This window comes from Branchiostoma lanceolatum, chromosome 10 (assembly GCF_035083965.1).
Source record: "Branchiostoma lanceolatum isolate klBraLanc5 chromosome 10, klBraLanc5.hap2, whole genome shotgun sequence".
NCBI lineage: Eukaryota > Metazoa > Chordata > Leptocardii > Amphioxiformes > Branchiostomatidae > Branchiostoma > Branchiostoma lanceolatum.
Window position 1 is genome coordinate 9,714,165 of NC_089731.1, and position 16,780 is coordinate 9,730,944.

The 16,780-nt window shown below is 39.6% G+C and overlaps 1 protein-coding gene across 2 annotated transcripts; it reads right to left on the bottom strand.

Moving 5' to 3' along the window:
- Positions 1-53: 53 nt before the first annotated feature.
- LOC136443489 (uncharacterized) lies at positions 54-14,931 on the bottom strand. 2 transcript variants are annotated; one of them, XM_066440751.1, is made up of 4 exons: positions 14,007-14,931; positions 4,620-4,745; positions 1,910-2,258; positions 54-1,558 (listed from the first exon to the last, which is right to left on the bottom strand). In XM_066440751.1, the coding sequence occupies exons 1-4, from the start codon at positions 14,398-14,400 to the stop codon at positions 1,282-1,284; spliced, it is 1,146 nt and encodes a 381-aa protein (XP_066296848.1). In that variant the 5' UTR covers positions 14,401-14,931; the 3' UTR covers positions 54-1,281. The 2 variants fall into 2 exon arrangements, with proteins under 2 accessions (XP_066296848.1, XP_066296847.1); XM_066440750.1 differs by having other exon boundaries at positions 1,910-2,294.
- Positions 14,932-16,780: the final 1,849 nt, after the last annotated feature.

The following is a 16,780-nucleotide window of genomic DNA, read 5'->3' on the forward strand; positions in this document are numbered from 1 at the left end:
GCTCTCTACACACCGTTAGGTTTATGAAATGATATAGTAAGGACCAACAGGTGAACTATCTGATGAATTTATTTCAGGTTATGGTTGCCTGACATACATCTTACTGTGAAAATAAATCTGACGGGTAGAGAATAGAGCTTTCCACAAAGTTTAACAAAGAATTGTTAAACAGTACACAGATAATACATTGTGTACGAATGTTTTTTTGAAGTCCATTGAAGTTGGAATGTAGAAGCATATATCATAAAGATTAGGAATCACACTTAACATTTTTCACACTATGAAATAGGCTTAAGCTGCATGATTTGAGTTTATGTATCCAAACAAATAAAAATGTCCTTTTAAACATTTCCATCCTTTCAGTGCCGCAAGTTTAACATAGGCAGATTTACAAAACGTATTCTCAATAAAATCTCTTCTTTTAAGGCAAGTTCTTTTCTTGACATATATAAAAATTGAAATTCTGGACGCTGGACAAATATTTCAATCAAAATTATGATTTTCAAAGCTTTTCAGAAAATTCATTTTCATAGATAACTTTAAAATATGTAAAGCATTGACTTTTTGTAATATTATATACATCTACATGTGTACACAGGAGACAAAGTCACAGCAAAATATCTCAATATCTACATCAACAAGTACTTTGAACATCATATACTGTACATTCTATACAATTTCATACATTGAAATCTTTGACAAATCCTTCAACAAATCTATAATACTTTGAAATTCATTTTTTTAGGAACAAGTGCACATTTTCCTCCCAGAGGAATATTGCATCCTAGGTACGTACATGTATCAGACAAAACAAACATTTACGCAAAAAGTCTATACATCTTGCACAGCAACAAACTTTCTAGTGTCAAATATTACAATCTTGAGCTAAAACTTCATACACACAAATATTGAGATTTCTTACAGAAAACAAAATTGTCCGAAAAGCTCTAAGAAATGGAAATTATACTATGTCTTTGTGAAAAAGTGTCACCTAGCACCAACAGATGGAACTGCAGGCCAGATACTTGGTCAATCACAGACTCACAGGGCCGTGTCTCAAAGAGGTTATACAGCAAATTTTGGTCCCTTCAAATTTTACATGTACATAAAAGGGAGAGAGAAAGATGCTACATAGTCTACAGAACCACAGAAATGATCAGTAACTGTTACTAATTAATCATCACACTTGCAACCACTGTCAAATCGGAAATTTTGAAGAGAACACAACATGAACTGTGCAGCATGCTTCAGTAAAACATAATGTCCCATACTCAAACAGCGCTATATGTGCATGACAAGTTCTGACAGCATCTGTGAGTAGTTGGTCTCTACTCTCACTGCCGGGAGCGACACAGATGACTTCTCGTCCTCCCCATTTAGCGTGATGTAGTGCAACGTTGTCGTGACGTTAGGGTTGGCTGGGTTGGTGTTCTGTTTGCGGTTCTCTAAGGACAGCACGGGAAAGAGTCTCTCTGCAATGTTGTCTACCATGTAAGGGTCGTTGTCCTGGGAACGAGGTCGCGGTGCGTTCATCCCCTCCAGGTGTATTCTTTTTGGTCTGATGAATGAGCAGAAGATCAGTTGTGAGACATACTTATATGTGGCAACCAAACATTTCATAATTGGCAAAAACACCAAATTGACGTTTTTAAAGATTTTGTTCTTTGTGTCCTTTCTTATAGAAGCTGTGTAATTTTCAAACATCACATTGGAAAATTATAACACTGATTACAAATACAAGATAAGAATGGTCTGCTTTTTATTTAGCTTTTGTCATAATTGTATTTTCAAAACATCTGTTTCACCTTTGCCACAAACTTGTCAATTAACAGGCTAAAATTAGATGAAATGTGAGTCCTTATCTGTATCTATTTTTAGACCTTTTTAGGGGAGTAACAGGTTCCCTTACCTTCCCCTTTTCAACTTGACTGTTTGCCTCTTGGTTTCAGGGTCAACTCCGTCAAACAAACTGAACAGCAGGTCTGTGTTTGGGACGGTTGATGTGACAGTTCTGACCGTCCGTGTTCTAGGGGGCGCTGTTGTTGTCACGGTTACTGTCGCACCCGTCACGCCCTCATCAAGAAGATCTATCTTTTCCTTTTTAACTTCTTTCTCAGTCTTTTCTTTGTCGTCCTTAATTGTGACCTTTTCCACAGTTTTTTCTGGTTTTGTTACCATGACTTCCTCGTCCTTTCTGACAGTCCTTTCCTGTACGTCAGTCTCAGTGCGCTCCTCTGGTGGGGTGACTGGCCGGATCTCTGTAGGAACAGAAACAACCTGGCCTAGATCTTCATCTGTGGCCAAACAGACTCATCACTATGTGTCACCACATCTATAGTACATTACAATGTTCACAAGAACAACACCATTGTGTTTTCATAGACACAGTGGTCTGTAGTGCAGGCCTCAAAATTAACTTTTTTCCCTACTGTCCCAGCATTGTCCCAAAAATAAATTTCAACTGTCCCGAAGTGAGGATGGACTGTCCCAACCCTATTTTCAGAAATTATGTATTACAACAACTGTAAAGCTCAGTAAGAGTACAGTATTGCCGTGTAAGCTTATTGTCCATTGAAATAATCAACTCAGATTCAAACTTATCTTGTTTTTTTTTTATTAGACAACAACAGATTTATTACATTATATCTTATGGATAGTAGTGCAACGTCCACTGCACATTTACAGGTAGACCACTTGCTGCAGTGTCTTATCATGTAACAAGTGGCAAGTGGGAACTTCAAAAAGTCATTTTAAGAACATAATCTTTTTCTGAAAATAAACAGTACATAGTGAGTCACTGAGTGACACTAGTCTAGTACATTTACAGGGACCACTTGTACTTTATCAGTGGCAGGTGGGAAGAAAAGAATGAACAGTGTTCTCGCCAGGTTTTTTTCACAGCATCGGGGCAGGGGTTCGGGGGCTGCCTTAAGCCCCCGACGGGGTCCAGGGGCAGAGCCCCGTTGGGGGGACCCAGGGGGCGAAGCCCCCCGGAAGCTCTTGCATTTTAGGGTATTGAGAAGGCTTTTTTTCAGTTTTGAGGGTCATATTTATGACAATCGTGGCAGTCAATCAACTTCTCCACAGGACCTTGACATACAATACTTCTGGTGAAAGACAACTTGAAACTCAGAAACAACAATATCAATAGTTTATTTAGCTACTCAACAATATCAATAGTCGATACCAGTTTTCCTTTTTTTGGCTGTGTCTGGCTGTCCTAAGTCGAAGCGCAACAATCGTCGCTGTCAGAAGTTTTCTTCGGTGCGAAATTGGAAGCGATATTCCTGGTATAGTACGCTTTGACGCCGGCATGTTTCCAGAAAAATCGCCGCCGAGGTGATCTTCCCTCGGCGGTCGGCGGCGAAAATCCTAATACGAAAGTCCCTTGCCGCGGCCCTTGGCCCGTCTAAGAAATCGCGTCACCCCTCTCCCCCAAGTACATACGCCGCCGGCCCGTTCCAGGAAGCCAAAACCGCTGTTCTGCGTCTTACAGATAACGTTGAACTTCCGTCTAATAAAAACTTTGTACAAGCATCGCTGTGGGAAAGTTAAGGGAACGTAAAATCGTCAGAGGTTCGCTGTTGACTGGCACACGGAGATCCAACTCGCGCGTTTTCCCACAAAGTTGCCGCTGATTGACAGTCGGCAGCCTTTGATGACAGTCGCGACCATGGCGACGTCGGCGGCAGAAAGTCTGCTAAAAGGAAAGTCGGCGGTTTGTGGGCGGTACCACAAATTTGCAGCAGCCGAATCGTCCAATCATGGCGAAGCTTCTAAATAAGTTGAAACTTTATCTTCCTCTCTTTGTAAAAATTAATTTTCTGTGCATTAATTCGCTGTTATGGATGGGAAAATGACGTAACCTTGCTCTAGAAATTTGTCAGAAATACCGTTAAGAATTAATTCTATCCCCGCGCTGACAGAGAAAGGAATCTTTTACAAAGAACAGCTTCTGTGTTGGTCAACCGCGGACTGTTAACTTCCAAATAAGGAGATTCCCCGGGAATCTGATACATTTACGGCTGTTCTGATAGTCGGGAACCGCCCCGCAGATTGTGCACATGGAGACCTACTCGGCTATTGTTTACGTTGTCGCGCGATGCTGCCAGCGGCACACGAGCCGATTTACTGTGATTTCCTGCAACTTACCATTAAAAACTGATGTCGCCACACATTTGAAAATGACGTGGTCGTCTTAGATTACGTTTTGGTCGCTTGCGGTCCGGATCCGGTCTACCGCGGGGAGATCGGACATTCTGATGTTGATTAGTTGATTATTTTCCTATTGTCCCAAAAGTGTCCCAAATAGATTTTTCAGTTGTCCCGGCCTAAATTTTAGTGGCCCCGGGACATCGGGACATAGTTAAGATCGAGCCCTGGTAGTGTATTACTTAAAACAAATGATAGAAAGCAAAAAGCCAAGCAATCATTGCACAAGTGCTCTGTTGTGTATTTTTTACAAAAATGATAGAAAGTAAAAAGTCCAGCAAGGAAAGTATGCCATTGATATTTTATTTACAGCCTGCACCAATTTTACAATGTGATTTCCTGAAGGTCAATAAAGGCAATCTGAACATCTTACATGTACTTATTAACCAAGAGAAAGTCTTACATACCAGCCACTTCCTTGTTGACGACTGGAGGCAGGACAGGGTACAGACTGCCTGGAGAATTGTTGTTCATGTTGTTTGGCTGCTGCCAAAAGGACTGGGGAAGGGCACGTAGTCGCATGGGCACAGTATCTGGAAAACAATAATCAGAAGAAGTAATCAATAACTAGTTAACGAACCATCATACTTCATACACAACCAAAAGTCCAACATAAAGGAATATTGACCAACCAATAAATCCTTCACACACAATTGATATCAAAAGAGATAGAGATGGAATATTTGTACGTACGTCAAAAGAGCATTTGTACAAAAACATCCATATAGCAGAAATATTCTATCATTGATATTCCCAATTTCATTCATCCTATCCTAGCCAAAGTAGCTTAGGGACAGGCAGTTTGAATCCCTGTAGATTTATATAGTATATGCATGTCGATTTCAAGGTCAAGGCTACTGCATTGTAGCCATTTCTTATCATCGTTGCCAAGCAACCAGCTGTCAATCATGTTAACAGCAACCACCTGTTTGCCCACCAGCCTTAATATTACTGAAAATAAAGGGTTTTTCAAGATCAAGTTTCCAATGGAGCAAGCATAGCAAACTGTAACCCAAACAGTGTTGATAAAAAGTTGCTTTAAGATCTTTACTTTAGAAATGCTGGATTTACATAAGTTGTAGAGTTGGAGTTACACTAACTGAACAGGTGGGGGGGGGGGGTTGTATAACAGTTGGAACAAATATGTCAATCTTTCACCCTGCAATTATTTGTTTGAATATCCCTATAGACACAGTACATTTCATAGAGTGATTCAGATCACTGGTGCAATGGCCTAATGGGTAGAGTGTTTGCCTTGCACACGGTAGGTTGTGAGTTCGATACCTGGCCAAGTCATACCGAAGACTTTAAAATGGTACATATGACTTTCTCTGCTTAGGACTTAGCATTTGGGAAAGAGTATGGAAGTTAAACACACACCACTACCAGTGGACTAGCCCCCTGCTGTAGTGATTGCACAAAGTTGTGTGGCTCAAGGGCTACTGAAATGAGGATGGGCGCCGCCCTATGCACTGTCTGGTGCGGGAAGGTACTTTAACTCAGATCACGCTCTATTATGGAGATAGCGAGGTAACTAACAACACAGGTACTGTTATCAGTTGAACATGCTGTATCAAGATGACTGCAAATATTTGAAAGGTTGATTTGCCTGGTGTGGTTTCCTTATCAAACAGCACCATCATAAGGCAACATTAATGGGATATCTTGATTCTCAGAGTTGCCAGAAAAGTTGTGTCAAAGAAATTATCTCTTGTACAATTCTGATCAATCATTGGTTTACAAGTGCTTTTTTTGTTGTACTGAGCCACAGCAATTATAGTATCAGCTTCATATCTATATTGTACATGAATACAATGCCATGTATATTGTACATGTATATGTACATGTAATATCTTGGCATGAAACTTATAACTAGTTAACATCAAAAAGCAGTCCTACCAACTTCTGATTGAATTATAAATTTAGAAACATATTGAGAATTAGAAGATATTCAAGAATTTCATATTTTGCAATTTGTTGTTATTCCTGATGCAAATGACAAATGACTCAGATCTCCTGAAACTGTTCATGCCTGGTCAGTATCTGTCTTAGGTAAGGTTTAAGCTTCTCAGTGAAGCACCTAAGGCTCTATAATTGGAGCACGACACAGGTAGGGTTAAGGATCACACGGTTGACACATGCCAAACAGCATCCTTAGTTTATACCTTCCCTGCTAGGAGACTCTCCTCCTTTCAAACACCCCACAATAGGGGAGCTCTCAAGCGTGTCGTCCGCAGGGTTCGCTACCTGGCACGGGCGTTTATCTTGTAATCAGTCCCCAGTGACCCCGCCCCTCGTCATGACAACAACAACAATAACACGGCCTAAACAAGTCACGCACAGGGTAACCACAGTCACATGAGGGACCGGGAAGAATGGTACCCTGACCCCACGTTCACAGGTCACTGTCGTACTGGACCTGATCAAAGGCATGTACTCTCATCCTAGCACCTGTTTCAATCCTTTCATGATTGGTAAAATTTCTGCAATGTGTTGCAGATGAAAGAATCATGATGAAAATTACAATTACTAGACAATTCTATACAATGTACCATAATTGTGATTGCATACATGTTTTTATCATTGCAAAGATGTTTTACAGATTTTATTTAACAGCCAGCCTCTAGAAACCAGAATTTCACTGGCAACATTTTAGACCATTTTGTGCGTTTCATAACCTTACGTGACTGAAGGTGGGGGATAACAGCTCCCCGGGGACCTGATTTCTGTGACATTATACCGACGTATCAATTTGAGATGGTTAGGATATGAATTTTTTATCACTTGTGACACTGGCAAAATTTGGGACATCAACTGCCCTGTCTGACTACACAATAATGACTGGATATGAACAATGGTCCTTTAGTTGCATCTATAGGACTCATTATACAAGAAGGTCCAAAAGGACAATAAAACAAAAAAATGTATGTATTTTTGCTGGGAGCCATCTTCCAAAATGTTATGATTGTCTCCCTGCAAGGTTTTGTCTCCGAAACCATTTAAAGGAATGGCGCATGGCTGGTGTGTATTTATTATGAGGTCTACTGCATTTAGTAGAAGTAACACATTTTGATGAGCATTAGCCTCACAGACATCTAGATGTAGATACAGCTCTAAAAATGTATTACATCAAAATTAATATGTCTGATTAATTGCACATTTTACACTGTGCCAATCAAAATCCCCTTGGCGACAATCTATGGCGACCTCTTTACCGTAATATGTTTGTCATCATATTAGCTTTTTGGGTGAAATACCAACCAACAAAACGAAATTAGGGTGGCTTGTTAGAAATGACAATGTCCTTTAGTGACATTTCAGTGTTTGTTTTTTGGGTGCCATAGTGACCCGCCACACCTGAGAGATGATCACCTGTTGTGGGCTTCTACATGCAAGGCAGGACGATTTGTACCCATGTTTATATCTAGGCCTTCGCCTCAGGGAAAAGTCATTCATCTTAACCTCTCAGTCGCTTCCTTTCAACCTGCAGTAGTATTGAAAGAGCAGCTTACACATGGATTATTGTAAATCCTACAGTAACACAACAACATAAATAGATACAGTATATGCCGCCAAGGTTTGCTCTCAGAAGATAATTTTGAATTTTGTCCTGCAATATTGATGCTACTGGCAGTCCAGGGCTCGAAATTCATTTTGGTAAATTTAGGTGCACATAAAGAATTTTGGGTGGACAACATAAGGTACTTAGAATGTCGGCAAAACGTAATTACAAAACCATACTGCCCCTCAAAGATCTTCAATCTGTAATTCTAATGCTAACTTCAAAATTTGAAGAAAAAAACAACTATTACAAAATAATATATTTCTTTCCTGCTATTCAAGAATATTTTGCACACCAGTGTACAAAAATAAAGTATTTTTACCCGATAGCCTACAAAAAGATTTCTATCAAATTTTGCATCCACAAAATTGCACATGCACCCAGTATTTCGAGCCCTGCTGTCCTACAGCTTCATTAGGCCTGCTGTCAGCTTCCCTGCTGTGCAGAGGACTGCAGCCTGAGGTGAGGAGACAGCAGGGGGAGTTTGGGATTTCATGGTGGACTGAACAGTCTAAATGGTTCCAGGTGACTGGGCTGTACAGCAGGGAAGGGAAGGAACATTGTGTCCATTTAATGTTATTGGTAGAAGTTGAAATCTAAGGAAGATGTTACTCCTTTATTGGGGATGAGAAGCAATGTCCAATACTTATTTGACTGTTTAACTGTCATCAGAAAAAATTTGGAGCAATTACAAAGTTCTTTATCCATGTTACAATGTTTACAAAGCACTTGACATTGTGTAATGAACTGATACCCTAAGCTATGATTGGCTGATCGTTGTGTTGACGTGGCGACGACGGAATACTTGCACTCACTAATGACATATAAGTGGATTTGACTGTAATGTAGACAAAACAAAAGTGAATGGCATTGTAGGGGTACCGTTTTGTGGAGTCAAGTCCTAATGCAAACACAGCTTGAATCATCATGAGGCAAATGTAAGGAAATGTTTTGTCCTTGCCTTCCAAATAATCTTTATCCTAGATTTTTCCCCAAGGAAAACAATTGCAACCTTTTATTAATGTTTGATGAAATGTAGAAAAAAGCATCACTGAGGGACCAAACCTAAACTAAAGCATTATAACCTATACTAAATTGAATTCTGAGTGTATAATTGGTAAAGTCTTACTTTCCTGTAATGATGTTAGATCTGAAAGGGAAATGAAGTAAAGCTAAGCTCAGCAACACTCAAGGATCACAGCCTTTTCATGTCAATTCAACAATTGAAGAAATAACATCATGGAAAGGGATGACAGAATGGTAACCACTATGACAACTGCCATTTGCTTTAATTTTGTTATTTCTTTTCATACCTTTTATCATCTTTTAAAGGGCAAGTGGTTTTCTTTGTGCTTGTTTTCACTTGATTCAAGGTAAGGACTATTCAATCATGCTGTGCTTTGCAAGAAAGGAAAATACAACCAAAATCTAATGCAAGACATAACATTTCAGCTCATTGCTGTAATTTCTGAAAGGTACTTCATATAATCATTAAAAAGTAAAGAAAAGTGTTTCTAATCCTCTAAGCCTGTCACTTATCTTTTCATAGTTTGCAGTAGCCTTATTCACAAAGACTTCCTTATTGACATAGCACCAATTTGTTGTCACAACAAATACCGCCCAGGGCATTACAAAGATAAGCCCCTGCCCCACCCACTCTGTTACTAGGTGACCAATCATAATAGGGCCTGCCACCACTCTGACCTAATTCTTAGAAAGAGGTGAAAACTGTACTAAACCTTTCAGGAAGACTATATCTAAAGATTTTTAAAAGATATGACATATGTGTCTCACTGACAACACTGTCAGAACCTCAAATTCAATGCCAACACAAAATTTCTAGATACAGTTTTCACATAGAATGCTCTATGTCTGTGAATCCATCATGTCATCGGAGAAAGTTCCAAAACATACATTCTAAGAAATCCCTCGGGCCATACAATTACAGCACTATTGAAGGGACATTGTCCCTCACATCCCTAGACACATGTTCAGCATACAATGAAAAGAACATCTATTCAGTCAGCTCATCAGACTTGACAATTCCTTTTGTTGCAATAAGAGTTTTGAGGCTGCTCCACTTCCTCAGGTTATAGACTTCAAGAGGGTCAGCTGATTTTCCATCCCTTAAGACTCTCATTCAGATTTTCTGAATACCCCCATCCCCATCATTTACATCTAATTTTAATATTTCACCTGTTCTACCACTTGTTTCATTCACAATTGACTTTCCCTACTGCCATCTTTAAGAAAACAAAAACACTCTCTAACTTTCTTTACTATGGTGATATCATTATGACATTTTATGTTTTTCATGTGAGCCCCTTTACATCCTTTCATTTTGCTTTTAGATGACATTTCCTTTCCTGAAAACAGTTCTCTCCCTGTCTCCTCTAAACTCTCAACTTTGATTCAATTACTACAGCCCTTTTAGCTGTAGTTACAAGTAAGCACCGGTGATCAATGGGTCAGATAATGATTTTACAAGTAGTGTGGGATTCCTCCATCAGTATCTAGGAAACGTACAGGTTTTCATCAAGGATGTTTATTCTGCCTACTGTTCAGCATATAAGGAAGAAAATAGCACTGGTCATGCCTTATTTACTTTGTGGGGGGTACTTCAATAATTGAATCACTTTTTGGTGTCGGCTCCAGCCCAATCTTGGAAAATAAGATTCAGTGCACTTATTTCTACATGGCTTTTATGAAAAAAAATTAGATCATAATTTTATTTTTTCATTTCATGGGTGGTCAAAAGAACCTAAAATCCTGCTGTTCTTTTCCTTATTGTTCAGCTGAACTCTGTGTGACGTTAGCGTGAGAGGGGATTTGATACAATTTTACCTCTTCACAATAGCTGGGTAACCAGGCAACCATTGTTCTCTGATTGAGGGATAATGAGCACTTGAAGTGTACAGAGGAAAAATCAACACTCAAGGGACCAACCATGGGAAACTGTGGTTCTCAAGGTCTAGTTCATCAGCTCTTATACCTCCCCCCTTCACATCTATAGATGAAGTCTATTACAACATATAGATTGGAGATATGTGATGAGCAGCTCTATATTTCATCGTTCTCAGAATTACAATTATTGTCAATCTTTTTTCACTCAATTTTTTCCTGATATTCTCACTCAGACAGATGCATGAGCTTCAGTTTTACAGAACTACTTCAAGTTGCACTGAGCCACTGTAGGAGTGGGTACATGTGTTTATCCCCTTTCAAGGTCTACTCATTAGACCTCCCAACATCCGTATCTTCCCTTAGGGAGGAATTAGCCCTGAATCCTTCCAGCTAAGGCCTGTCCATGCATAACAACCTCTCATTCCCCTTGACATGACCTCTTTAACAAGGTCTAAGAAGCTTCTGGAGACAGATTTGTACTCAGGATGTACAAAATGTAGAGGGTCTCTGGAGATTGCTCCACTATTATACATTCAATAATTTGCAGATTGTTAGGCCTGCATAACAGGCATTACTAGAGCACCTGCTAGAATTGATAGATCCGCTTCAACATCAACTAGCACTGCAGTGAAGAAAATGAAAATAGAGTCTAATGCTTGATATCATTAATTTGTTTAGCTGCTAAAAATTATGAATAATATCAAGCATTAGACTCCATTTTCATTTTTTTTGCTGCTTGGCTTCCCAGACTGTTCTGATAGACGAGTATTTATTGACTAGAGCTGGACTTTTTTCTCTCTCCTTTTTGCAGTTATTAATTTCAAGGTTTATTTTGCAAAATGAATTTCTATAGACTCTACAAAGAATTGAGAATGACCTGAATGTAAAAGTGTTTTTTTTCTGCAGGTGTTCATAATAGACACGCCTTACAGTAATATGATATATGAGCTTCTCCTCAGCTCTTCAGACTTTAATATCCTGTATGAGAGGAGCAAGATCCTGGTGAGTTAAGCCTGATTACATGGTATGATAAAATGCAAATTTTCCCTCTCTCTCTCTGTATGTGTGTGCATGTTTAACAGAATTCGAACAACACTTTAATAGTTGACCAAATTCATATGTAGAATAATGTTGAGAAAAAAATGCTCAACCTGTTTGGACAAAACCATCCCTTTCCCATTCTACCTTCCTTATCCATTCCTAATGATACATGAACTAGGCTGGTCTCTTGGGAACCACTGCTAACAGAAGCAATGTAATTGTGCTTACTAACAGCTGTTTTCCCATCAGTCATAATTACAAAATACAGCTTGTATGTGCAGACATGTTAGTCACATGCCTTGCCACAATATTGCAATGTCCTTTGGCGCCATTTGTATCAAAACTAGACGAAATTTTGATGGGCTCATCACTTTTCAATCGCTTCCAGCGATTTGCCCTTTGAAGAGATGTCTATATTTACCTTTAGTCATCAGAAGATGACCTTTAAAGTGTGCAGAGCATTAGCATTAAAGCAACCTGACTGTCCCACCTGCTTCTAAAAATATTCTCTTCCAAGTATGATTTTTGCAAATCACAAATCTAAGAAAGATATCTCGCACTAGTACCTGGAGATTTTGCTTTTTCCATATTGATACTACATTGCTAAGAAGACACACAAGGCTTATTCTAACAGAATTGTGCACTTGTAATACCAGTATTCTTGGAATATTCTTGGAATATTCTGAATATTCTAGGAATATTCTAGAACATTGAATCAATGCTCTAGGCATGTTGCCAAATATGCAGCAGCCACTGATGCCATTATCTCTGCCTTTCCACCTGTTCAAGTTCTATTCAAAAATCTACCTACTCGAAGAGGAAACGTTTTGTGGGCCCAAAGAAGGATATTCTTTGGTTGAATGCATGAATTCATACTGAGTAAGAAAAGCGCCACATAGGCGATCGAGCAGAAACAAAGTGCAGGTTTCTTTGACACATATATTTTGAATAAAAACAGTGTAAGAAACGGTACCAAAAGGTACCAAATGGCCTTGTTGCCTGTTGTGAAATTCACAAAAAGGGCCTGACTGGTAAGAGAAGTGTGAGGTACCAAGGTTTAAAGTGTGTTTACAACAATGGTTGCCCACACCATGAACTATGGTACAAAGTTTCCATATGGCTCCAGCAAAACAGCATATGTTCATGGCCTAGATATCATATCAAGGATGACAGTGTTTTCTGCTGGTACGATGGAACAAAAATTGATCATCATCATCAAGATGATTTTCATACTCAAGCCTGAGCTAGCTTAAAGCTAACGTAACTTAACCAACCACAAATGGGGTATTGACAGGTACGCTTCTAAGGTACACGTATACAGGACAATCCAAATGCATAGCCAAGTTGTGTTTTGGATTGCTGCCCATGTACAGTTTTGAGGGTGGGGCTAATTTTGTTTGATGGTATACGGAGCGTAAAGGTGAGCAGTGTACCGTTACACAGGCCCTTTAAAGGGTTGTATGGGGAAAAGCTGAAGGGAAAGTAGGACTAATGTTATCGTTCACAACTTTTGGAAAATTTTTTTCTGTGATCTTTGACAAGGAGGTTTAATCAAGGGGCACTTTTGTTTGGCAATGAAGCCATCAACAGCAATGAAGCCATCAACAGCCACACCTGATTTGCACCTGCAGGAATTGGCAGCTAACCACAAACAGGTGGTTGCACCTGACACTTCAGGTGAGGTAATTAGCACCTGAAATACCACTAGCCACACCTCAGGCTGATAGAGGCATTGACATCTGTTTCTGGTTTTGCCTACTGTCAACCTTTATTTTACAATCATAGCATTTATTGATTTGTTGCACTTAAATTATATAAAAATCATTTAAATAAAACATAGCAATATGGTTACTATTAAATGCTACAGCTAAATTCAGGCACCATGACACATTCACATGCATAGTGACATATAAATGAATAATAATATTATCACCCCCAAACTAACTATAACAGGATGTTGGGAGGTCAAAGGTCAAGATACTTAAAAATTTTGAAAATCTATCAAATCCAGCAAACTTATCTTATTCGATGAATTCTAATTAGACCATTGGCGCATGGTGATTCTAAAGCAACTAAGAAAACTCTGTTTGTTTTCAAAATGTAGCATTAGGTGGGAAGTCAAGTGCATCAGAAATGAAAAAAAAATATATGACATTTAATTGCATGGGTTGGTCATCTTAAAAACAGTTAGTGCACCTGACAGTACATGATGCTGCTGCATCTTAGTAAAACACCTGCATACACCTGCATGACACACCTGTGAGCGTTACACCTGTCCGTGACTTACCCCTTTTGGGCTTGGCCTTGCTGGGGGGCGTGGGTACCATGGTGCCATCCTTCCTCCTCCCCCGACTGGCCGTGTAGAAATCATGGTCTCCACCCAACATAAAGTTTGTTATCTTCTTCCTCTTGATCTTGTGTTTGATCTTGGGTCTTCTTGGGACGACCACTTCGTGTCCATGTTTCTCAAAGCCCGGCTGTCTCTCGTACACCGGTCCGCTCGACGTACTGCTGCTGGGAGAGGCGATGTTTTCATAGTCCTCCTTCTCCGGCTGAACTTCCTTCTCGATTTCTTCCTCATCCGAGGATGACACCGGAGCAGGTGCACCCCTCTTCCCGGTAGAGAAGCTCACCTTGCCGCCGCTAGGAAAGCCAACCTTCCCACCGGTTTTCCCCGCCATACCGGCTCGGTGCGAACCTCAACAATGACCGGGAAACGTGAGCTTTTCCCTCGGAGCGGGTCCCGTTACCCACCTGAGTATCAAATTGTTTTGGCGCGAAACGGAGTCGTAAGGTCGGTCGTCCTTTGGCCGAACCGCACGTGTGAAATATCGGCTGATATAAATCCTGACAGGAAGATCAGAAATACTCGTCCTTCTTCAAGATGTGTGGTGGTTTAATTTACAATTCATCAGTTAACATGCGTCATGCACGTAAACAGTTCATGGAAAATCAAGTGACTTGTCGCCAGACAAGCCGCAAATGTTGGACGATAAAACGAGCTATAATGTTGCAAAACGTTGCTTTCGCGACATACCTTCGTCAGTCTTCTTCAGATGATACGTCAAACTGAGTTCCTGTGAGCTCAATTTTTAAATTCTGAGCAAAAATCTCATGTTTTTCTTGCATTTCCGTGCTGCAGACGATAGGTTTTCCGTCCCGTCCCGGTTGCGCGGTCGCTGGGTCACGTCTCCATGTTTTGGTCCCAAAACATTTGTTGCCATGAGATCCGATGAGCCGGCAATGGAGCGCGCTGATTGGTCAGCACCGAAAATAATGACACTGCGACCGTACCATGTGGAAACCCGGCATGGGGTAATATATCATTATCAAAACATTTCCTCATACTGCATTTAATTGAACGATGGTAAACAAAAGCTGTCATAAAATCTTTTGTGGAAACTTTCCATAAAACGTAGAAGACAAGATCATGACATGTGATTTAAGGTCATGACAATGAAACACGCCCACCATTGTGAATTGAACATAATGTAGGTGGAAATCATAAAATTACTTTTCACTATTGTAACACCAGGATTATTGTTTTGTAACGATGAAAATTATAGGAAAATGGTGGTTCAGTACTTGTTAATGCTTTACCAGTCGTTTCCCTCTTGCAAGTGTTGTCGCTTGGTACAGTCCAACAACAAACACTTTGAAGTGCAGGCATGAGATCAGGAGCTATTTTTGTGGTCTGTATATAACCCTGTTGTGGTAACAGGTGGAGCATGACTCATAACAGACTTAACATACTGTAAGTAATGGGAAAGAGCAAAATGCTGCTTTCATCAAGATGAAATGATTAACAAATTGAAGTTTTCTTAATGATGTTGAAGATACATGTGTGTTGTAGTCAAACAGTTTTGCCAAGTCATCCTACTGCTTTGAAACTGTTTCCTCTTACATTTGTTAACATTAGCACCTTTTGACACTGACGTTATAGTTTAAAAATATTCCCCCAAAAATGTATTTTGATAAGGTGGACATAATCAATCAATCACCTTAATTTGTTATTCAACAGTTTAACTTGTTGATCTTTGATAATTCAGATTAATCATTTATTTCTCTCTAGATAAGAATTTCTATTACCCTTGTTATTTCAAATAGATAATAGCCATTTTTCAACAGAATAAAAATTACACACTGTCACGTAAACAGTCCTCTGGCACATTCACACACATAAAGGGACAGATGACTACCCAACCCTGGAGCTTCACTGTTACTCATTCAGGGATCACCCCACGTCTTACAATAGCACCATGATTTCAAACCACTGTTATTGATTTTATTGGTAGCAGCTGCAAAGTTATATAAACAATGACAAAATTCAGTTTTCTTTATTTAACGATTCTTGTAGCCGCGCTACCAAGACCAAAGGCTGTTTTCCTCGTTAAATTTCTACAGCACCAGCTTAGCCTGCCAATAAGTGATTTTGGTTGCCCGAAGCAATCATTTTACTGCCCTGTTAATTGTTTTAGGTGGTTGCAGAAGATTACTGTGGCTGAGGAAAACCCATGTGCAATCCTAGGAAAGGCTGGTGACCAGGCTAATTCTTTAGGGGCCGGGTGCCTCTCAAAAATCACATCTGTGCTTTACATGATTCACAGTTACATGTAAGTCATTATGAGCGGGCCAATTACCTATCATGAAATAAACTTGGTTACAATGTTTATTACATCTAATGTCAGAAAACAGCTTGCTGTTGACCTCAATGGGAGTTCAGTCACTACTTAGAAAGGTATAATTGCATGACTTGTTTTTAGCAAGGGAATAGTGTTAATCACTTCATGAGTCAGAAAAAAGCAGGTGCTACCAGAAAAACGTTTTGACAACATGAATTTTCTACTATGAGGGAGTTTATAAACAACAATCAATATGAGAAAAAAGTCATTGAAGACAAGTAAGAAAAGCAGTGCAATGTCACTCTTGTTTTCTCAGTTTCAAATTTATAGACAACAAAGGTACGACTATATCAGAAAGCAATTTTCCTGAGTATTGCAACATATACAAACTACATAGCCTGGTCCCATACAACTCAGTGCACTATTATAACTATAACTC